Source organism: Taudactylus pleione, unplaced genomic scaffold, assembly GCF_031769625.1.
Source record: "Taudactylus pleione unplaced genomic scaffold, aTauple2 ptg000678l, whole genome shotgun sequence".
Lineage (NCBI taxonomy): Eukaryota > Metazoa > Chordata > Amphibia > Anura > Myobatrachidae > Taudactylus > Taudactylus pleione.
This window is the reverse complement of record NW_028285080.1, coordinates 3,977,736-4,002,976: the sequence shown is the minus strand read 5'-3', so window position 1 is coordinate 4,002,976 and position 25,241 is coordinate 3,977,736. Positions and strand designations below refer to the sequence as shown.

Genomic DNA, 25,241 nt, shown 5'->3' with positions numbered 1-25,241 from the left:
ATGATCACTAAATTACCGATTTATTATATAAACATACAGTATACCTAAAAATGGGAATCAAGAACCTGGAGCCAGATTCTCTTCACTGACATATTTCCGGCTGCCATAATACTTTATCTTTATTTTATAGTAATTGTATTTGTTGTGTTTTGCTATTATGTTAAATATTATTATCCTTTATTAACATGGCAACAAAAGGGGTCCACAGCGCCTAGCATAGTATGTAAACAGAAGCAGTGTTAACAAAAGAAGAAAACAGTGCAAAAGACTTAAGCTGGGCATACACGGCCAGATAAAATGTCTGATATTTTATCTGGCCGGCTGACAGCCGCAGATGTCGCCGGCATACACTGTGAGATTTCTCTCAGAGTGTATTCGGCAGACATCTGCGCTCCGCCCCCGGGGGAGGAGACATTTCCCTGTTCCTTCCGTAGGAAGGAACACAGGAAATGTCTGTCTGTCGGCCGCGCAGGGCATACACTGCCCGATGCGGCAGACAGTTTACCAGGTAAATATCGCGTCGTACGGGCATGCTGGACAATCCTGCATGCCCGACCGAGCAATATTTAACCCTCGGTCGCCCCCCCCACACGCTACAATTATCGGGGCGATCCGCCGATATCAGGCGGATTGCCCCGATAATTGTAGCGTGTATGGCCAGGATAAGGGGTATACTTACTAAAGGTCGATTCTGATTGATTTAAAATTGCTAAAAATAAAAAAAAAATCATTCAACATTGCTATTGTTTACAGGGGTTAAAGCACACATTTTATAATACTTAAAAAAAAAATGTCTGTTAGTAAATGTGTGATTTAGCCCCAGAAACACAACATCGATGCTGATCAATTTTTATAGATTTTAAATAGATCAAAACATAAACTATTGCAGTACATGGCATACAAACTCTATAGCCATTGAAGCACATAGGGGGGTATTTAAGTACCTGTTAATTGCCGATGCGGGGGGAGGCTAATTAAATAGCCATTATCCCACATGGAAAATTACGATTCAGGTGCGGAAAAGGGCCGATGCTACCATTAGGCAGGTTTAGGCAGCTGCCTAGGGTGCTAGCACCTGAGGGGCACCACTGAGGCTGCCTAACAAACATACTTGCCTACCCTCCCGATTTGGCCGAGAGCCTCCCGAAAATCGGGAGCCTCTCCCGTCCCTTCCTGAAAGGCAGGCAAGCCTTTTAAAAAGTGTGTATGTGAGGGGCTGGACCGGCTGCACCGGCTTTGTGTGGAAAACCCACCAATTCCACGTAAACTGTGGAATCAATGGGATTTTCCCGCGCATGAACTCGATTTTGTGTTTTTTATACAGACTTTACCTCGCAGCTCCAAGAGCCGCGAGGTTCATTCTGACAGCGGGGACTCATGTGCGGGGTAATCTCCACTACTTGAATACTTCCAGCACAGTAAAATACCCCCCATGGAGTCATAATATCAACAAAATCAACCCTGACTGAACCGAAAGGATCCGTACTGGTGTAGGCAATGGCGAAGAGATTATGGTATAAATGATAGAAGGAAAGTCACCTGAGGGATGAAGGCCCTATTCAGGAGATTATCTAATCTAAAGGGGATGAGCAGACAGACAGGGGAGAGACAGTGTGCGAGATGCATAGAGCGGTGGGTTAATATGAGAGCTGGAACATAAAGAAGATTAGTCTTCTGGTTTAAGCACTGAATGAAAGTGTAATATTGCTAATTTTTACAATTATATTATAATCTCTTTTTAATTTACTGCTTCATATTTTTCATTATTTTGTGAGGATTGACAAAATCTACATTTGTAATATATTTAATATATATTTTTTTAGAGATATAAAAATAAAACAACAAGTGCTAGAAGAATGCAAATTCTTGGTGAATGTTTCACAGAAAGCAATAATGTTTGTCATTGTGTTTCATTTTACTATATGTTTCCTGATAACTGTAACCTATTGAAAGTTTGTTTTACTCTCTAAGCCATTTTAGACTTCTTCTTGGCTTGTATTTATTATGCTTTAATAAATGTGCTTAATTTTAAGATTTTTATCTTTGTTGTTGTGGTCTTTTAGAAAAAATAATAAAATGTCTGTCATGTAATAGACTGTAAACCATACAATAATCTTCTCTTCTCATGACCCTTTCCATTGTTTTGGTGTAGATACTGTAAGTATGATTAAAAGGTCAGTATTCATTGTTAGTAAAAATCTGGAATACATTATATTATTATTGCATTTTACATAGATAGGACAGAAATTAAATTAACTCTGTACTTCCAGTCTTTAATAACATGGATACATTGCAGAATGCAGTTTTTATGTTTATACATGCTATGATATGGTAGTTACTCTAGTATATGTTGTGCAATTAAATCATTAGGGAAATATAACTTCTTACTTGGCGATTGGCATCATTGCAATGGACAGAGGCAAAATTAATGGTCATTGTTATCAATTAGTTCCTTACAGTACATACACTATACCATTGCAGTGGCAAACGCAGGATTTCTAGAGGGGGGTTTCCAAATGCTTGATTTTAGAGTGAGTGTGACGAGTCCATGAAGAGGGCAGAATTAGCACTTATCCAGCTTTGCGTTATACAAAGGGTATTGTGTGTCATAATTCCAGCATATAGAGGACCAGCAATCACAGTAACCCATTAAATGCCATAGTAGGGCCATCCTGCCTGAGCTGAATGTTTTTATTTTAGATGTGGGCATCATACCAGAGTATTAGAGCAAGTCCGGGAGTCTGAGGGAGCAGCAGAATAACCTAGCACTGCCCTGGACATATATGTACATATCGGGCTGTATAGCAGCACATCCCTAACAGTGCATGTTTTCCAGATCTCCTAGTTGGTGCACAGGTTATGTATTACTGACTGATACATGTTAAAAGATCCACAGGTAATGCTAATTATTTCATTTGTGATACTGTGAAGAAAATGCAGCACTAGTAAAATTGTATTACATTACTATTTCTCTTGTGGTCATGGTGTGGTTGTGTTCGGAGGGGGGTTTCCAGGCAGATGGAAACCCCCCCTGCTTGGGGGAAAAACAGATGCCATATTAATAAAGGTCAATCCCACATCCTTCACAAAACCCAGAAATTGAATAGAATCCATTTCATCCAAAGTGTGTTTCTTGCACAGCTGTCTAATGTGTGCTAACCTGTTCACTTATCCCCTTTGTGCAGATTTTATATTTTCTCCTGCACAGGTTTTTAAACAGACAATGTGACTAAGACACAAGATGCACCAACAGCATACACATATGGCCTGATTCTGAGATTTACACAATGCGGATAGTTACACAGATCGAGCGTTTGTTTGCCATTGTGCATGAACATTTCTGGGGTGCTAAAAAAATAATAATGTATGGGGAGGGGCAGGTAGATTTTGTTTTCTCTAAATTGATGCTGTGGATTGAGTTTTCTGCCTGACTGACATGTAAGAATTATTGTGGACAGCTACTGTACACAACAAGTGACCACTGCTCATTACTGTGCTGTAACTATTAGCCTTAACTTTAGGGCCTGATGCTACCTGATGCTGCTATTAGTGGTAGTGTGGGGAATTTGAACCTTTGACATTTGTAAACTTTATAATCTCGAGTTGTGCTGAAATACATATAACATGTTGTGCATCAGAATGTCTGTTTCTTGGACCCTAATAAGGAGACTGATTGGGACTCTAACAAAAGTGAGCAAAAATTAGTCACAATTGTGCCTCAGGGTGTTAACACACTCCAACAATGTATCCTGACTATCTTCAATTAATTGCAGCCAAGCCAAGCTACTCCACCCTCCACAACGTTACTGGTAATACCACATTAGAGATATTGGTACATTACCATCATTTGCATCTTTTATTTAGGTTTTCCACATTATCATCCCAAAAACCTACACTAAACGCTTTCTTTTACACAACTTTTAATTTCCCCTTCCTAATTAGATGTTATGTTAAGCTGACATAAATATTTAAAAGGATTATATTATGCAAAGGTAGATTTTTTTTTAGTACAACCTAATCTACATTATTCTTTTAATCCTTTACTAGTGTTCTGCTGGTTTTATATTTTATGAGTCTGTTTTCACAGTTTTCATAAACCACATGCTATTATTCTTTATTCCAATAGGGATGAGCAGATATTGGAGCTTAATATTCTGCACAATATGGTACTACAGGTTGAGGCTCCCATATCCAAAATGCTTGGGACCAGGAGTATTTTGGATATCGTAATATTCCGTATTTTGGAATATGTGCATACCATAATGAAATATCCTGGGAATGGGACCCAAATCTAAGCACAGAATTAATTTATGTTTCATGTACACCTCATACACACAGCCTGAAGGTCATTTTATACTGTTTTTTTTTATAATTTTGTGCATTCAACAAAGTTTGTGTACATTGAACCATCAAAAAGCAAAGTTATCACTATCTCAGTCATGCTAAAAAAAAATCTGTATTTCGGACTATTTGGATATGGGAGACTCAACCTGTACAAAGTACACCTATCTGTTTATTTCTCATGAAATAATATTCCTTCCCATTATTACCTGAGAATAGGAGGAGATACAATTTTCTAAATATTTTATTGCTTTATACAGACTTGGCACAGTACGCCCTCTCATTATGACATGTACACTGGACTAGAGAATATGACAAATCTATTATGTTCTATGAAGATATAGGACACTTCGACTACCCTGTGGTAATGTGACCAGTGTAAATTATAATACTGGTCTATAACCTTCTATGCACACATATAAAGCTGCAGTGCTACTGCTACCCAACATTACATGACCACTGCACATGATTATACAAGGGTATTACATTCTATACAGACATAGGACCCTGCACCATTCCATAATTACCTCACTACTAGATACAATAATTTGTATCCATTAATAGTCTACCTGTATTTTTTTTCTTTCAGATTCTGTCAATCTATCCTCTTATCTCCACTTCATCTAATTATATACTTTATAAGATTTCTACATTTTCTCATTCATTTTTTTAAATATTTTACAAAGATATGTATTTCTTTTAATCCCATTTGTCTGTCATGTCTCACCTCTCTGTCTGGCAGAGCAATAGATCAAAGTATATTGTCTGGCTACTGTTATGTGTCACCATAGTGGAACACTCTAGAAGGATTAAAGGACTAGTGCTGCTGATTGCTAGTATTCACCATGCTTGGCAGTCAGTTGAAGACATAGGGAAAGGTGGGCTCAGGAGCTGTGTACTCTATATACTGTAGCTAATTGTTCCCTTCTCCCCTGACCTCTGCCTATGCAGAGACTGTTGTTAATTACAACTGACATATAAATTGCTGCAGAAGACAGAAGGTCCCCAGTGGTGCTAGGGCACATTTGATATGAGGATATCGTGTTAGAAAGCCCAGTAGCAGGTACTCAAAGTTACTGGGGATGTCTCTGTGTTGTGTACACATTTCACTGTGACATGACTTTCCTGTACTCAGGAAAGCTAGTGAGTGCTGTACTCTGCTAAGTCACTGTACTTTGGGGGACAGACACAGTACTGGAGACAAACGCTGTCTACTGACATATTTATCTCTCTCTGGAAGATGTATTACACAGCTTAGGAACACAGGGCTCGATACAGACCTGCTCGCTAGATGCACCCAGCATATGCAAACCTGGCAAAGGAAGGCGATTGCACGGCAAGGTATTAGCACGCCCACTATGTTTTGGCGTGTGATCGCTCTGTGTATGCAGACGCCCACCAGCCTGTCTTAAAACATCCACTTGTGCACGTCATTTCCAGGAAGTGTATGCAAACATCAGGTACCATCGGAAGCGAACGGAGCGCTTGTGGTTGACCATACCCTACTGCGAGCACTTCAGTGTAAAATAAAACCAAGTGACGTGTATTATGACACTGCTCTTAATTATGTATGCCTCTGAAATGGCGTTAAGATGCTCGGGCACGCCTTCGTTCGCACCTCCACCTTCCTTTTTTCTCAGACCAACCCCTGTCACCACCCACAAACGGCTTCTCCTGTCACTCATTCAGCTGGGCGGTCTATGCGCATCGAGCAAATGCTTCCCGATTGCTCGGACTGGTTCGCACACGCGCACTGCGATGCGTACGCATGCGCAGAATGCAAAAATCGTCTGGCTTTGTGCAAACGCTTCCTAGCGAGCTGGTCTGAATCAGGCCCACAGTACTCTGCGGCAGTCAATACAGATGTGTCCCCTAAAAAATACTAATGATAAACAGATAGGGAAAAAAGACAGATTTCCTCTTTGTATAAAACCCTTGTGCCTATTTCAGTGGAAACCAGGACAATAATTACTTTTGTCATTTTAAATAACAGCCCTGCCCTTGAGACATTGGTCCAAGGTGCTGAATGGGCTATTGGTGCAATAAACAATTTGATAATACATGCTGAAATTTACATAACATACCTGTGGCTCACTCCTCTTAAGTCATTTACCCTATTTGATACAGTTCTAATTTCCTAACAACTTCTAAATAGATGGATGCCTATTAATAAAAGGAATAAAGTCCTTTTATACTTTTTTTTTATAAGGCTGGAAGGGCTGTTACTGTTTAAAAAAGAAAACTAGAACAGCAAAGAAACACTCAGATCTCTACTGTTTCGCTTGGTGAACAGTGCAAGTTCTGGTGCCGGACCCATAGCTAACAAATAACACACTATGAAGTAAATATTGCGATTACTTTATGCCTCTTTTTGGCTTTCTATTTAAATAGACCCCTTAGTACACACAAACACTCATTTATTCAACATGTTTCGTAATTAAACTGATAAACTTGTTCCTACAGTATATTACTAACAGTAAACACATTATTTGTTGTTTGGCTTCTATCCAACAGTGCAGTCTTTTGGTTCAGTTTACATTCACTAATATTATTCACATCCATTTTGATTTAATTACATCATCTATTTATTTTATTTACTTATATTACAAGTTGGTAGGAAAAAGCTCAGTGGCCAGTCAGTGATGGAGGTGTGTGTGTAAAGAGGGTGGATTAAATATTTCAGTCACCCTTAACGATATTTATACAGGTTAGTGTTTTGCATTTCTGCCTACTTTTTGATATATGTATTAAAACTTAAGGGCCTGATTCAAAGATTTACCTAATGCATTCACAACTGCTACAGTATCTCTCACGGTTCGCATTTGCAATGATATGTTAATGTTATTCCATGCTTAACCCTAGCATAGGAACGCCAGCTGCTGCCTCCTCATATCCATCCCACGGCGTGTAACAGCATAATCATAGAGAACATCAACACAGATCGGACAGTCATACAACTTCTGAATCAAGCTTGACCTGTCTAACACACACTGCGTCTCTCCTGACACTCTGAGAGCTCTCATGCTGCAAAGGAGATCACAATGGCCAATTTATGCACACCGATGAAACTGCGTTTAAATGGTCCCAACATGCCTGCGTTTACCTAGCCACTCCCCCGGTACCTCCCCCAAATGCTGACTACCTGTCACTCACTTTGCGACTGAATCACCTGTGCGAGCATAATCGCAAACCAGTCGCTGCGTGTACTCCTTGTTTGTATTGAAATAATGTAAAATCAATAAATAAAAAAACTTATAAAAACACATATTTAAAACAATAATATCTTTCATCTATCCTATGTTCTATTGTGACTGGTGGATGCTTATTTCTTTAAAATAACACAAAAGCAAAACATATTATTCATGTATTCTATTCTATATAAATTAGAAAAGATTTCTTTATTTTCCATATTGTAACTTACCATCGGATGTTTCAATACACAGTTGTAAGCCCAAATTGTTCTGTGGATTAATTACCCAGTGATTACTGGTGACAGTAATATCAAACGCTAGCCAGCCAACTTCGTATGCAGGAACTCTGTGTGTATCTAACAAGAAGAGATCTGCATCCCTAAAGAAAGGTATTTAAAAGAAAAAAATAAACAAGAAATCAATTATAGATGTCAAAAATACAGGTGTAAAATGTATCAGGGAAAAAAAAAGATGCATCCAGCTAGTTTATGTTCCTGGTTTACCCCAAGAGTAACAGACAGTGTGGAGATGTAACTTAACAGTGTTAGTAGCAAATGCTAAAATCACATTACAAAATTGCCACACCATATAATACTGTAATGTAGTGCTTATACAATTATAAAATAAATGTTTAATTGCATTTACACTGTAAAATTAAATACAGTCACAAATACAAATAAAAGTACAAGTTAAATTAAACAAAATACAACATAGTGCAAATATTAATTACATAATGCAAATAATGTCCACAACATAATATAGTATAGCAGCCACACTAGTATCAGTGGGAGCGTCAAGTTGCAATCAGCCATTCAAACATGGCTGCCAATTGAAATATTCCTCATCAGTGCATATTTTGCAATAGCGGTTTGAACACCCAAAACAGTTGTGCCTCCTAATAGGCAAATATGCATTTGTGCCCAAGTCTACCTCAGTCGCATTTATAAGAAAGTGTCCTAATTAATTATGCAAATCACCTTTAGGCTCACATTTTGGGGATATTTGCAATTGTTCATTTTGAAACTGCTATCCTAAATTTTTCAGGTGGGAAGCATTCAGATCATGCAATGTATTAAGCAATGAATAAATAAAATGGACATAATTCAGATATGAGCCGGGACAAGTGTTGAACATATCCGTCAGTCTGGATCCTCCTGCAGGTACAATCATTCTATGGTTTTGTAGTCACATTCTCTTTTGCAGTCCATTGTAGCCAACTGACGTGTTTATGGAAAGCTGTCAACCATAAAGGGCTGCAATCTCCTGACAGCTCACTCTATGGCCAAGCATTCCTTTCCCACTGTATCATTTGCCATCTCCTGATCCAGTACCTTGCAGGAGAGAATGCCACAAGGTGCTCCTGGCCATCCTATCCCACCTGGCTCAACATGTGGTCCAGTCCATGAACCAAATCATCGCTCTGCACAATGAACTGTTTCTTGAAGTCTGGAACTGCTAGTACTTGGTGGTTGTAAAATATCCCTTTCATGCCTGCACACAGCTGGACATCCAGTTTTTCAACTGTACATCTTCGATATTTAATTGCTCAAGGGTTTTGTGAGGGTGCTGTAATGGGGAATACATTTTTGGCAATATTAGGCAATTCCCAGAAATTTCCACAACTGCTTTTGATTGGTGGATCAAGGCCATTGGAATGTGGTACCCGATAGATAGATAAATAGATAGAAATAGATGACAGTTCTAGAGAGAGTGCTCACAGGCTGTTGCTTGTTTTGTTTTATTTCTAGAAGAGTTTTCCTCTCCAGGGTGCTTTTTTCTTCCCTTCATATCAAAGAGGCAAGGACCCCCGAATCCCTCTTCACACAGTAATGATGCCAGAGTTCTGGAAATATCCCGATTTCTACAGCAGAAGTCGCATATTCAATCAATCGGCCAGTACTGAATGGGACTAAGGGGTCTATTTATTAAGCTTTGTATTGAGATAAAGTGGATGGAGATAAAGTACCAACCAACCTGCTCCTGACATTTTTCAAACACAGCATGTGACATAGCAGTTAGGAGCTGATTGGATTGTACTTTATCTCTGTTCATTTTATCTCCATCCAAGGATTACTACGTAGACTCCTAAGTCACTATGAAAGTTAATCTTTAGGGGCAGAGCTGAGGGCTGTATAGCTGCTAAATAGATATACAGATTGAGTCTCCCATATCCAAAATGCTTGGGACCAAGGGTATTTTGGATACCGGAATATTCTGTATTTTGGAATAATTGTATACCATATTGAAATGTCTTAGGAATAGGGCCCAAATCTAAACACAGAATGCTATTATGATTCATATACACCTTATTCACACAGCCTGAAAGTAATTTTATACAATATTTTCAATAATTTTGTGGTTCAAACCATAAGTTTTGTACATACATTAAATTAATTTGTTTCATATACACATTATACACAAAGCCTATAGGTAATTTTATACTTTATTTTTAATAATTTTGTGCCTTAAACAAAGTTTTTGTACATTGAACCATCAGAATGCAAAGGTTTCACTATCTCAGTCATGCTGCAAATATTCTGTATTTCGGAATATTTGGATATGGGAGACTCAACCTGTATGTAGGTAATCTGTGGCTGGGCTATTCTTACCTGATCCACAATGGGAGCTAAGCCAAGGGCTGGACCGCAATTACAGGATAGACTGGACTGTTGCAGGGTGCTAAACTAGGCACTTGCTCCCCCATTAATGCCTCTCTTCACATACAACACCAGAGTCATCCACCGGTCAAAGCTGGATTAGTGGCTGAGACGGAATCAGCGTAAAAATTAGCGTGCGCGACGCCATCTTGCGAATGGCAGCTAGACTCCATCTTAAAAATAAGAATCTGCAAGACGCCATTTTGCGACCAGCGCCATTTTAGGTTAAAACTCACGAGCTAAGTACAGATGGCAATGTTTTTGATAATCTTTTTAGAAGCCATGACAGGCCCATTCTTGGGACAACCTTGCATAGAGAAATACCAAAACAACTAGAAAAACAGCCTCCTGAGAAAAGTAAATAGAATAGACAATACAACAGAAAACTATGAGTGTTTTACATACAAATTGGGACTCCCTGTATATAGACAAGTATAGTTGTGGCAATTGTAATATAACCCAGACATTGATATACACAATTGAATTTGTCTGAATCCTAAACAGGTTTTAGTCTCACTCCCAGACAGAATGGCCCCAGCTTCACAGCTGGGGGTCTCCACCTTGTTTGAGAAGTGAAACTCACTGCCCATAACACATTTGCATTGCAGTTTGAAACTGTTAGTAAGGAATGAGATATGTGTGTGTGTGTGTGTATATATATATATATATATATATATATATATAAATATATATGTTAAATCCATCATAAATAGAATCTCATGCATAAACACCGCACATTACGCACAGTAGCGAATGCACAATATCCTGCATGCGAACGCTGTTTATTAGCTGCATGCATGCACATCTGCCCCAAATCAGATAAACCTAACTAGCATCTATTCCCATATCCCTAATACTTACATAATGCACACTTACACAAAAGGTTCCATAGCTATAAAGTAAAAGATCCAAGTTTTATTCATTTATTACAAATGCTGTGAAATAAAGACTATTTTGGTATCTAAGGTTTAATATGTGATAAGTAAGCCGTGTTTGATATTATACTGATCCGCACTTTATCCACAGCTTTCCGGTATCATCGGTGTGAAGATCGGAACATGCGTTCGCAACTTATGGACCGTAAAGACATAAAGAACCAAAATGTACTTTGTAAAACCAACAGTCTAGATTTGCATGAGGTGGGAAAATGAAGGCAACCAGCTGTTGGAGGCTGGACTGTGGCCATTTGAATCAACCTGTTAAATGCCCTGTATGTAACAAATGCACCCGCACTGGGAACTAATGGGATCAGCAACAAACTCCTCTATTGTGTTGTCTATTTCTGGGGGGGGTATAAATACGTGTGCTCTGACCCTGGGTTTCTAGTCTAGTCTGCTGATTGCTGATTGACGGAGGTCTCTTGCTGATGCCGGAATCTGGTCCCAGAGCGCTTGCGTATGTATGACTGTATCTTGGGTCTGTATAATTCTTTGCGCTAAAGTGTACTTAGATCACAGTGTGTAACTGACTGTACTTTACTTGAATAATACTTTGTGCTTTGGAACACATGTTCAAGGTCTAAAGTCTTTATTTTACTGTATGACTGCGTACGCAAATAGCGTCAATTTTAGAGGTTTATAGGCAGGGTTTAGAAGGTATAGGTAGGTGCGTATAGAGGTATATAGCCTGTATCCTTACACCTCTCTACCTCAGGCAGCTGTGACTTGCTCTCAAACCCGGAACTGGCCTTAGGCATGGGCAAACTAGGCAAATGGATAGGGCATTTAGAATGCCTAGGGCAATGCATTCCAAGCCTAGGGCTGGCTCAGCTTGACAGCAGGCAGCAGCAGAACTGGTACAGGCAAACGGCACCGGCGGATTTGCTCTGGCTTCTCTACTGCGATTGGAGCTCTCAGCTCAGCTCCGATTGGGCCACAGCTCATACAGCCAGCGGCAGCGAGGAGCAGAGATAGTGGGGGCAGCGGGCATTAACAAAAATGGCTGCTCGTGGAGGTCGGAATGTAATAATGTGTGACATAATTTGTAAGGGGCATTAGTGTGTGATGTTATGTATATAAGGGTGTTACTAATGTGGGGAATAATGTGTAAGGGGCATTACTGTGTGGCATTATGTGTATAAGAGACGCTACTACTATGTGGCATTATGTGTACAAGGTGTACTACTCTGACACAATTTGTAAAAAGGGCACTACTGTGTGGTGTAATGTGAATAATGAACAATACAGTCTGGTGTAATGTGAATAAGGAGCAATACCATGTGGTGTAATGTGAATAACGGATATTACTGTGTGACGTACGGTGAATAAGGGGCATTACTGTGAGGCATAATGTGTATAAGGTAAAGGGTTACTACTGTGTGGCGTAACATAAATAAGTCGTGTAATCTGAATAAGAGACACTACTGTATGACATAACCTGGCAATGCTGGCTGCTGCTGTGATCTGTGCTGCACTGTGATGGGTGCTGTGCTGGGAGAGGGGTGCTGAGTCAGAGGTGGAACTAGCTGCGGTGCAAGGGGGCACCAGCCAAAATCTTACCTAGGGCATGAAATTGGTTAGAGCCAGCTTTGCTCAAACCTTGAGGTGAGTATCCTTTGGGTGTGACCTGTCCTACTCAGTTTCCCTGTCCTCTCACTGAGCTTCACACTTAGTATAGTGTATAGTGTGCTTTGTTTAAATAACAATAGCCATTCACTATAGGGTTATTCCCTTTTACCAGGATTGCAGTATTACCTCATATTCCTAGATCCTGAAGTCTACAGCACCATTTGTACATGTATATAAATGTATACTTAATCAATTGACAGCACATCTAGGTTCATTAAGTCTCATATGCACATTCAAGTGTGTGTTTTTTTTATGTATTCTTTATTTATATTGTTGAGACATTTACTATTTATGGTCTGCTATATTTTAATAAATTATATATATATGTATACGCTACTTTGAAGATGTGTTTCCAAGGATGTGCAGCTTTAACTGTATGCCGTTTTTCCCCTGTCTCAGAAACAGTGTGAATATGATTGTTGTTTTCTATTAGCCATTACAATTGTTCTTGAGAATGGTTCTGATTAAGAACCGAAACGTCGACCTAATCAAAGGCTGGATTTAACATATGTCAGACCTGATTAAAGGCTGGATTTAACACGCCAATGGATGTACAATAAATGTATTATTATGAAAATTAAATTTGACTGGAGAGTGCCTCCTTCCAGGAAACTGGATACCCATTGGCTCTATATATATATATATATATATATATATATATATATGTTTTGATACATCTGATTCTATATCTAGAAGGAGAAGAGATTGAGCAATGCTGCCTTATACATTTTATAATTTTGCACCAGAGTTTTGAAGTAAGTGACAAGGGATGCCTGGATCCTACTGAAGTCTGGGTCCAGTGATGGACATGCCATTTACAGCCGCTGAAGTTCAACCACAGATAACCATTCTTGTCAACTTTCTGGAGCTCCCGCCCTAGAGATGCCAGAGGGAAGCTTTAATGGGAAGCTACATGGAACCTGATAATGATATTTTCATAATCATACCCAAAGCAAGTCTTTGTGTAGAAGCATTGAGTGATGATTCAAATTGCACCATAGAGCTGCCCACTTCTTCAAAAAAGAGAATCCTTCTCCCCCAGAAGTACAGGGGAACTCCCTGAAATTCATAAGTCAACCGAACATTTCAACATATTTATACGTACAAAGGTACAGTAGGATTTACTTAATGAAGACCTGGGTAATTGAGAACTAGACAGGTAGTACTTTGTCAAGACACTGTTTTAATGCAGTAAAAGTAAACAACAGTGTCACAAACCGCCGCGCTGCCAATGCTGTGCGGGGTGAACGCCGGACAAGCGCTCGCTGAAGTCTCCTCCTTCCTCCTGTTTGGATCAGTGGTTAACAGCTTATTGTTGCAGTTCCAGTCTTGGTTGCTGCTGAGCCTCTGCACTAATTACTGCTTGTCTGTGTGCACTATCAGGTGCACACTGATTGATTCTCCTGTCTGAATACAGCCCAGGTGCTCAATAATTTGTCATTAGGGAAACTTGCTCTGGTTGGGCCCTGTTCCTGTTATATTCCAGCCAGCCCTTCTACTCCTTACCGGTGAGAGTTTCTCGTACTTCCGGTTGTTCCAGTCTCCTGTTTTCCTGTCGAGTTCCAGAGCCAGTCTACTGTGTTTATCTACTGCTGTTGTTCCATCCAGGCGGTGCAGTCTACATTCCACCTGCTCGTGTTGCTTGCGTCATCTAGGCGGCACGGTGCGCTTTCTCCACCTGAAGCGCCAGACTGTGTCCAGCGCCAGTGTCAACCCGGCGACATGGACCGCTACTCAGCGGTCCAAGTGTGCACTCCAGGGCACCATCGCCAGGGTCATCCCGGCAATGCTGGTAGCGACTCAGTATCCTCAGTGTACAATCCAGTGCAGTGTCGCCAGTGTCATCCCTGTGGCACTGGTAGCAACTCAGCATCCTCTTGCCAAGTCGTTCTGCCCTCAAGGCAACAACCAGCCCAGAGGCTGCTACCAGCCCAATGGCCGCATCTCAACTCATAGGCCCACAGGCCTCAACCAGCCCAGAGGCTGCTACTGGCCCAAAGGCCGCATCACTACTTTCAGGCCCTCAGGCCTCAACCAGCCCAGAGACTGCAACAGGCCCCAGAGGCCACATGACTATAATACGGTCGAATCTTGCCACGATATTCCAGCCCTCAAGGCTGTGCAGGACTTTTTCCCACTAGTGACTCTGAGCCCTTAACAAACAGTATATGTTTCTTCAACTGTACAATTGCACACTATACACTGTAAACTAAGTATTTCCCACTTGTATCTTGTTAAATTAACAGCTGTCTTCTATTACTCAGCATTTTAATGAAAATATTGAAAACATGATCTGGACCTAGGAAGAGAGAGTCCCATTATTATTAAATTATAAAACGCAATTGTAAACACATTTTACACATCAAAAAGATTGTAAATAAAGCTTGCAGATTTAATTTTCTGCATTTTATTAAGACTGAAGACACATATAGTGAAACATAGCATTTATGCTGGATATTTGTGGTTTATCAGTTGCTGTACGTTTACAAATATTGTATTATAATTAGAGATGAGCAGGTTCGGATCTCAGAGATCCGAACTGACCCGAATTTCGGGAATTCGGGGCGATCCGAACCAAGCTCGGTTCTCCCTGTCTGCCCCGGATCCCTCACCCAAGGCAAAACCTCGCAATCTCGCTGTCGGGTCGCAAGGTTTTGTATTGAGCGGGCTTAGCACTGATTGGCTGAGAGAGCCGTCTGTCACGGCTCTCAGCCAATCAGTGTTAAGCCCATTTAATATGCACAGTTGCACACAGTCAGGAAGCAAGAGAAGATGGCGACCGCCATCCCCCGCTGCCTGACACCGCCAACACCCTCCGCTGCCGACACTGCCAGCACCCGCTCTGGCAGCATCCACAAAAACAAGGGGAGATCCAGATACAAAACCAAAACATGGGGGACGGCGCACATCATGAATTATAATGTATAATTTGCAAAAGGTCAAGGTGTGTGATGTAGTAGAGCATGACAATGGGGAAGGTCATCCCATATGTTGAGGCTATAAGCATACAGGGTTAATAGACTTAGGGTTAAATTTACAATAGGTCGATTTTTTAATCAATTGAAAATCATTCTAAATCGATGCTGTGTTTCAGGGGCTAAATAGCACACTTACTATCACTTAAATATCAATATAAGAAAAGTATAATTTAGCCCCTGAAACACAACATCGATTTAGATTTCTAATCAATTAAAATCGACTTTTACAAAATTTTCCCCTTAGGATGTGGCTGCTTGTAAATGGGTATTTGGCTTGTTGGATTGGGTATGATCAGGTTGACCAGGGAATGATCAATTTTTGTCTTGTCCCCCCAAAATTAATGAATATTTTATTAAATATTATTGTTGGCATTCTGTGATAAACTACTTTTCATCATGATATAAAAGCATGTTATCATCCTGATACCCAACTGATACTCCGATGCCGTAGCTAAAGCTATCCAGAGCATATGAAGCTCTGGAGGCCACTGTTCTGCACAAACAAGTGGCCATTTGTTTGTTTTTTAAATAGATGAATTCTCCAATATAAGGCTAGCTTGGCTACCAAAGAAAACTGCTGTGTGGATTGTACAAACTCTGCTCAGGAGATATAGTGCATAAGCAGTAATTTGATTATTATTGCTGCCTCCTGAATAAACAGTGAAGCCATAGCTCACTGTTTATTCCTCATAACCTCATGTGATTACAGTATGCAGACATATTAGACACCTTTACTGTGCAGTGGAAGATAACCCCTACGATTATTAGGGATAAATTTACAAAAGTGAGAGGTTTTAGAAGTGGAGATGTTGCCCATAGCAACCAATCAGATTCTAGCAATTATCTTCTAGCAGGTGCTAGTTAAATGTTAAGTAGAATCTGATTGGTTGCTATGGGCAACATCTCCACTTCTAAAAACTCTCACTTTAGTAAATTTACCCTTAGTATCACTGATGGAGGGTAAAGGAATTCAAAAGTGGTGTCATTTATCAGGGCCGTAGCTAGGGTAGTGCGGCCGGTGCCATCGCACAGGGCACCACAGGTCAGGGGGCGCTGTTTGGGCCTGTCAAATTTCTGTTTATTATCATTCTTGCTTGAAACTTCCTTATATTTCATCCCCAGCATCTCCTGGCCTCCCCTACCTTTTCTCTGGCCCTTCCCCATGTAGCCATGGCCCTGTTTTGGGTGCATTATGTCCCTTTGAAAAATGAGGGGGGCGCCAATGCTCTCTCTGGCACAGGGCACCAAAAAGTCTAGTTGCGGCTCTGTCATTTATAATTAGTAATCTCAAAACATAAATACTTCACACTCATGAAATTCTGTCAGTCCATAAATATTCTCATAGTTTCTTTTGGAGAATCCTGTTTAAATTTATTGCCTTAATCTGATAAATTTTTAGAAAATAAACATTCTGAGCTAAAGACTAAACTCAATGTACTATATGGGATATAATATGAAATGTTATTATAAAGATATAGGATTGTATCAACAGTAGTTTGCAGGAATCTATGACCTGCAAACTTTCTTTGTTCTAGAGAATAAGATTACCACCTACCAACAGCTGGATGGCAGGGGCGCTAGGAGAGGGGGGGAGCAGGTACAATTTAACCGGGCCCGGGTTTCCAGAGGGGCCCGGTGGGGCCAGGGTCAGGTGCCACCCCCCCTCCCTCCCTCGCAGCAGCCCAGTACACAGCGTGTGCTGGGATGTAGTGTGAGATTGCTCGCAGCTGCTAAGCAGCAGCCACAGCAATCTCCTATGCCTGAGGGGGGAGCGATCACACTGATCGCGCCCCCACCTGGCTTTGCCCTGAGGGGCTCACAGTGTGGCCACACCTCCTGCAATTAGGCAATGCACCCTCTTTACCGGGGCACGGCGACACTCTCTACGCCTCTGCTGGTTGGTGGATGAGCAAGCCTCCCGAATACTGCTGATACAAGGTAAAGTGAAAACAAATTAATTTATGTAGCTTGCCCCTGCACAGGAGGGCGGAGCCAAGCATCTGCTCTCTGAGCTAATGGTCATGTGACTGCTTGAGCCCGCCCTCAGGTAGATTTTCTGGAAGCCTGCTGATGGCAATCCCAAGCCTAGACTTGGATAGTGAAGGAAGGTTTATTACTTCAAATACAGGAAAAGAAGACACTGACATGAGTCTTTCAACGTTAAACTGTTTACTGAACTGGTAACAAAAACAAAAACATAGTTTGTATCAATGCAGCATAACAAAATGAGGAGCATCCACAGACTAGGCACAACTATAGGCCCAAATGGCATGAAAGAGAAAGAACAGATGTTGACTTAATCATAATTTTGACAACCAAATGGTAAGACATAGAGAATTATTTGATGTCTCTAACATTTGATGTTTGTGGCTTCTCATGCTCCCATTACAAACCAAGGAGAAAAGAATAAAGACATTAATCTCCTGAAGCAACTCTGGACAGAGTAACCAACAGACCTAACACGTTATAGTGTGGGTAAAGTAGGTGCTGTTGTTAGGTGGCAATCCTATTCTCTAGAACAAAGAAAATTGCAGGTCATAGATTCCAATAAACTACTTTTTGTTCATCGGGAGGCTTGCCACCTAGCAACAGCTGGTGGACAGACTATTACAAACTTGGAGGCTGTTTGGAAGATTGGTTGGTCTCCAAAAATGCTTGTCAATTGTTCGCTCAAAGGACCAATGAGTGGTGTGCATTACGGAATATAGCTACATAACTTTTGCTGTTGCAATAGAGGTGGCAGCACCCCAGATGGAGTGTCTCTTAATGGGATTTACAGCAAGTGATAAATAACTGCAATGCTTCACCTTTTAGTGGAGCAGTAAATTTCATTTATGAACTGAGGTGAGTTACCAAACAAAAACTTGGATTTGTCCCATCTTTGATTATATTAAACACAACTATACAATTTTCAAAGGAGGGTGTTTTGGATTGGTAATATAAACTAAGGTTAGCCCAGCACCCTTGGCCCCTAAGGCTACAGTAAATCTAGTAATAATGCAAATTTCTATCATAAAGGGACACTCTCTGAACTTGTGTCCAAGACAGCTTAGAGGGTTAGAACAGGTTCTATATTCCAAGTACTAGAATACTGTGGATTAATGGCGCTGAATAGGAAAGAACTCCTCTAGGGAAGTGATTGTAAAATTTGTTCTCAGTTAGGCTTGGTGATAAAATGCAATAGCTGAAGTTAATACCACATGGTGGCTGGTGCAATGCCTGCTTTTTATTTGGCATCCTGATAGTCCAGGAAGGAGAAAAAGCTGATCTAGCTGTATAAACAGTACTATGCCATGCATTAGACTCTCTAATCATGTTAGAATATCTGGTCCTTGTGCCACAGAGAGGCAATAATAAGGACTACTGTAGATATTGACAATCTTTAGTCTTGTTAGTAGCTCATTAATGTCATTCTCCACATGCATGGTGGCAACTTGACCAGGAGATCTGACGTTCCCTAGAAGCATCTTTTGAGAGTCCCAGAAAATATTTGGGCCCTTTGCACAACTAACTGAGTAGAGGAAACATAAACTTGGATGACCAGAGAGAATAAACCAGTATTAAATGGATTCCTGGTCTGCTCTCATTTTGTGATATATTTTCAGTAAAGCAGGTGGTGGGAGATCATATGGGAGACTAAGATCTTCCCCAGGGAAAGATATTATATGCCCCTTGAATGTTCCCTGTTTCCACACTCTGCACACAAAGGTGGGAACCTGAGCTTTAGATAAGAGATGCAAAATTATCGATTCTAGGAATCCCTGAAAGTATGAACCATTGTATGAAATAATAATTGAAGGCAACATTGCCCAAAGTTAGATGTTGGGGATGGAGAATTGTCCAGTTAATTACCCAGAATGTACATTGCTGTTAGGTGAATTGGCTTTGAATGGCCCATTTCCTAATCCATAGGGCTTTTGTGACATAGAACGAGAGCCTCCTATCCTGTTCAAGTAAGAAACTACAGTTGCTTTTCAGGCAAATTTAAATGGCAAATTATGGTAGATGACTGGGACTTAAAGCTTTGATGACTAACATGACTGGCCTTAACTTGAGCAGACTGATATGAGCCTACTGCTCTATTGTGGATCATCTGCCTCTCAATGCCTGGTTCTGAGTGAATGCTCCCCAACCTTTTAGAAATGCAAATCTCAACAGGCTCTGTGATTGTTTGCAGTGTAAGGGAACATGGAAAGGCCTCAGGTGTAAGGCCTTCATTTTTCTAACAGCTTTGTATAATTCTCTTAAATGTATATTTCGACTTTGAACTATCAATGAAACATATTCCTGAACACTTTCCTGGAAAAGCCTTTAGAGAAAAAGAAGGTATACTTCCTATGGGAGGGAGTTAGAATATATTTTAGCTCATTTATGGAAATCCGAGCTTGGCCAAGGTAGAGAGTGAGTTGGACTTTGGTGACGGATTAATATGTCCTGGTCTATAATGCAGTGGAATCCTCTCTGACAAAGGTGACAATAACATGAAACCACTGTTTGCATTAAATGTGTGCAGGTGTGCAGGTGTAAGGTGCTTTTGTGCTTTTGAGAGTTTGAACACCATTACAGTCCACTGAAACAGGTGGTCTCTTTTATAGAAAATGGCAAAGAAGGCCTATGGTGGTGGTTGACTGAAAACAAATGGAAAAACTCTTATAGGTATAATTTGAGGCTAAACCAATTACTGGCCAAAAGAAAAAAGAGATATACGTTAGCCCTTTCCTCTCTTTTTAATGTATGTATTCAGGGCCTGATTCAGCAAGGAACGCATGCTAGCAGACGCATGCACCCATCCGCTGCGAGAATATGCTAATCAATTCAGACGTAAAGAGACCACAGCACAAGATGCAGATGCCCAGCCCCATATAAAGCCGCCCATCTCCCTTAACTCACAGCCTGATTAGTACGCAAGATAAAAATTGGTAACATCGAGAACCATCGGACTCATACGCACAATAGTAGTTTACCTGACCTGCAGCAGGATTTTGGCCGCTTCCTGTGTACAGCTTACGGTATGGCTGCATATGCCACCACACTGCCTTAATTATGCACGCCTCTATAACGGCATTATAACGCCTGCGTTCGCCTAACCACCCACTGTCACCATCCACAAATGACACTTCCTTTCAATCACTATCGGAAAGATCTGCGTGCACACTGCGTGTAGTCTGCGTACCATAACCTGATCGTACTGGCTAGTTCGTGCATGTGAAGTGTGATGCATATGCATGCGCAGATCAAAACATTGGCCAAATGCGTGCGTTCTCTCCTTTGCGTTCCTTGCTGAATCAGGCCCTCAGTGCCTTCATCTTTAGCTCTAGTCTGAATGACACATTTAACCTCTGGGAAATTAATCATCCAGACTTTGGAGGCCATGTCTGCCAAATGTATTTTCCCCTGCTGCCAAGTTATAGACAAGACTTTGTCTAGCAAGGGGCTGCAGCTCGTTCAGCATATTTTATAAAGGAAAGTGAATGTTTGAAATTATTTATGAGCCACCTTTCTGAGCATGACCTGTGGTCTTTGTAGTAAGCCATCACCTCACCTATGAAATATGGACCATAAAGGTCCAGAATGGGCATGTCAAGTGGCCACTGGGCTTAGCTCATTAGTTCAGCTCAGGTCAACCAACAAGCCCAACAATGAGGGTGGCTTTATTAATGACCATGAGTAGGACACATTTTAAAGCTAATAGAAACTCTATTGTGCAGTAAAAGCCTACAGCTCCTGATCTAGAGCACCGCAGGTCTCACACTGCTTATCTTACCACCTATGGCAGAATCCATCTTTTCAAACATAAAGTAAAGGACCAGCAGCATCAGTTATTTTAAAACTGAATTTGCCTTAACATTTGGTGCATGTAGTTCCTTTAAGACCTATTACCTCATGTGAACATAAAGAAAAGTAAACTTCAAGGCAAATAGGTTTGGAAGCCTTGTAAAACCTTTGGAAGCCTTGTATAACTTTTAAACCCTATTTGTTCTCTTTGATGAGGGTTGCTCTACAGTAGGGGTAGACCACAGGTTCTGAAACTCGGTCCTCGGGACCCCAAACGGTGCATGTTTCCTGATTCCTGACAGAATCACAAGTGAAATTACCTCCACCTGTGTATCTTTTTAAATGTGTCAGTGTGTAATGAACACACCTGTGCACCTTCTGGGTGACCTGGAAAACGTGACCTGTGTGGGGTCCTGAGGACCGAGTTTGAGAACCTGGACAATAACCAGCCCCCCAGCCACTGCTGAATCAAACACCCTGCCACAGCCTTAGCATGCCCTGATAATAAAACTGAGGCAGGGCATGCTGGGATGTACAATCCGACAGCATCTGCAGGGGTGCCCACCACCCATGCCTGCTTTACAGGCAAGTTTTGCAAAACTATATACCTCATAACTCTGACTAAGCTTCCAATGTGAGGTATATCATTTGGTGGAAGATTTTACCTGCTAGTGCCATGCTGGCCATATGTATGTCACTATACTTGCCTCTTTGAAGAGACTGGGGACCTAGTCACCTCTTCTGACTCACAATTCAATGAAGAAGGGCATGTATGGACTTACATACTCAAGAGAGTTTATTAGTGGAGCATTGTGTTGGGACCCCATCTGTCTTAAATGGGTGTCCTAATGGTGCTAGCTTTGGGCAGAAGTACTGTGCAGCTACGGCCAGGAGAAATGTGTCTGATAAGGATACTGGTGCTTTGCCACCATCAGTGAATTTCAGGAAAGGATCCATTTTTGCCTCTGAAGCAGGGGCATTTTAAGAGAAGAGGGGGTCCATGTGCACTCCTCGTGCGGGGCCCCCTCCTCTCTCTCTGGTGGCTGGCAGCCAACTGACGCAGCTGGCCAGCCACCGGAGCATTAGTAGACTCCGGGCACTAGAGTGTGCCTGGAGACTACTGCGCATGCGCAGAATGCCAGAAAAATGGCCGCGGTGGCCATTTTCTGGTGTTCTATGCATGTGCAGTAGACTCCGGGCACTCTTTAGTGCCGGGAGCCTACTGCGCAAGCGCAGAACACTGGAAAATGGCCGCGGCAGCCATTTTTCCGGTGTTCTGAGCAGCAGTGACACCCGACGCGGGACCTCGGACAGGTAAGTTTAAAAAAATATATGGGTGCAGTGTGTGCGGTGCGGGGCCCCGCACACACTGCACCCATTATAGATACACCACTGCTGTGAAGGCATCCATGTATGAATTTTCCTCCACATTCACTTTTGCAGCTCATGTTTTGCCACCTCTGTGCAATTTCAAAAAAAGATCTATTTTTGCCTGGCCTTAGCAGGCATCCCTGGGTGAATTTTTCTCCACATTCAATGTTGCACCTCATATTTTGCCACCTCCGGGCAAGTTCAAGGAAGGATCCATTTGTGCCTGAACAGGCATCCCTATGTGAATTTGTCTTCACATTCACTTTGCACCTCACATTTTACCACCTTTGGGCAATTTCAGGGGCTGCTACCTCATCCCTGAATAGTCTCTGGAGGGATAGGTATCTCTTGACAGTGATTTGTACCTCAGACGCTGAGGTAGAAAAAAATGTATTCCACTTACTTGACAGAAAAATATATATTTTCATCATAATTAACAGTTTAAATAAGAAAGAATCACTGCCAGCAGGAAAAGACCCCTTTATTGTATCTCTTGAACAGAGGAAATAGGTTACATTTGGCAGTGACTTTTACCTCAGACTTTAAAGTAGAAAAAATAATTACACTCACCAGACTTTTTAAATAATAGTTTAAATGATAAAGAATCACTGCCAGCATGGTTTATTGGCTTTCCTGTCACATAACAGCAAGGGAATGGGCGATAGCTGTAAGTATTCTGTCAGAGAAAAAGATCCAGCTTCCTACAGGTCTGCGCTGTATAAAAATCTACCTGAGGGCGGGCTTGAGTGGTCACATGACCATTAGCTCAGATAGCAGATCCTTGGCTCTGCCCTCCTGTGTAGGGATAAGCTACATAAGTGATATTTTTTCACTTTACCTTGTTCCAGCGGTATTCTGGAGGCTTGTTCATCCACCCACCAGCTGTCGCTAGGCGGCAAGCCTCCCGGCGAACAAATAAGGTTACAAACCAAAAGCACATATGCACATTAAAAAATACAAATGTATTCAGAACAACACAAATTAAATCTATTTGTAACAGCTGAACTAAATTAAAAGTGTCAGATGATAAACGATTAAAGTACGTATCACAAAAATTACTTTCCTAATTTTTGCCTAAAAATAAAAGCTGTAGGTGCTACAGAATGAAGTTAGAACTGGTCTCCAGCCAAGCTCATAATCCAAAGTAGTCAATGAGAAGTCAAACAGAAGCTGGGATTGAATTCTTAGTTGAATCTAGATCTCTTCAAATATATACTCTTGCTACCTAAAAATGCAAACGTTTGACCTTTAAAAAATATATATAAAAAGCTGTATAATAATGAGGTGACATGGAGAAAGGAAAAAAAATCTATATTATGTGGTCTATAAACCACAGACTTGTAATGTTCCTGCAAAACAGATATGTATAGTAATTTTCATGAATAGGAAATGTGGAAAAAATATTTAAAAATATGATACTTTTAGTACACTACCTATTTGAATATTCCTTGATGATCTGATAAATACTAATCCTTAGAGTTTCATTCCCGAAGCGATTGTTACTTCGATCCTTGTAAATCCGGAACTCAGCCGCTGTCACAGCTTCACCATGTGGGATTTGAGTGAGGTCAAATCGAAATTCTTTGTAGTGCCTTCGGTGGTGTGAAAAGTCCTTGTCTTTTTCAACTGAAAGGAAAAAGAAAATTCCAGGAGTGAGCCCTAAATACAGTCAATGATTAACTGTGAATTTATATGGCTTAGAAAGGAAAACATTCCGGCAGCCTTGTATGACAGTGGGTAAACAGCAAAACCACAAATCCAGACATAGCTTCCAGGTAAAGGAAGAAATAGTGCTCACTTCAAATGAGAAAGAAAACCTCATTAGTTTGCTAAGATTTCACATGAGCAATGGTCAATAATATGAAAACAGATACAACGTTCATGCCGTAAAAGTGGTTTTAGACACAGTCAAAGGAAAGGTAAGAATGAAAGAGGACACTGTAGTGTAAGGGAACCACTTCCATGGAAACTAGAAATCCCTGGCAGAACTGAAGATTTAGTTTTTATTAATGTCACTACCCCCACGCAAACTATAAAATGCACTGAAATGAATCTGCCTGTCTACAAAAACATATCTCTGTTGGTGCTAAATACTCTGCACTGTTTCTGTGTGTATGGATAGTGGGAATGGAAACCTGGAAAATGCCTGCAGTCTGTGCAATATGTATTATAAAATGTCTTTGAAATACTGCTTTATTAATTAAAATGTATGATGTGTAACTTTTGATTTCTACCCAAATGTATATTCTTCTCCTGAAAAAATGTCCCAACACAGTGAAACTGAAATGAATATATCTAAAGGTTCATGCAGTAAAATGCTTGTCACTGAGCTGCTAAACAAACCCTAGCTGTTTTATCACT

General features: G+C 40.9%; 1 protein-coding gene across 1 annotated transcript in view; it reads right to left on the bottom strand.

Annotated features, from left to right (window-relative positions):
* The window catches only part of BMP5 (bone morphogenetic protein 5), a 246,546-nt gene that overhangs the window by 64,491 nt on the left and 156,814 nt on the right, over nt 1-25,241 (bottom strand). Inside the window, exons 2-3 of the mRNA XM_088455931.1 lie at nt 24,314-24,506; nt 7,763-7,911 (exon numbers count right to left, since the gene is read on the bottom strand). Coding sequence (XP_088312057.1) covers nt 7,763-7,911; nt 24,314-24,506 — 342 coding nt within the window. The remainder of the gene's footprint in view (nt 1-7,762; nt 7,912-24,313; nt 24,507-25,241) is intronic.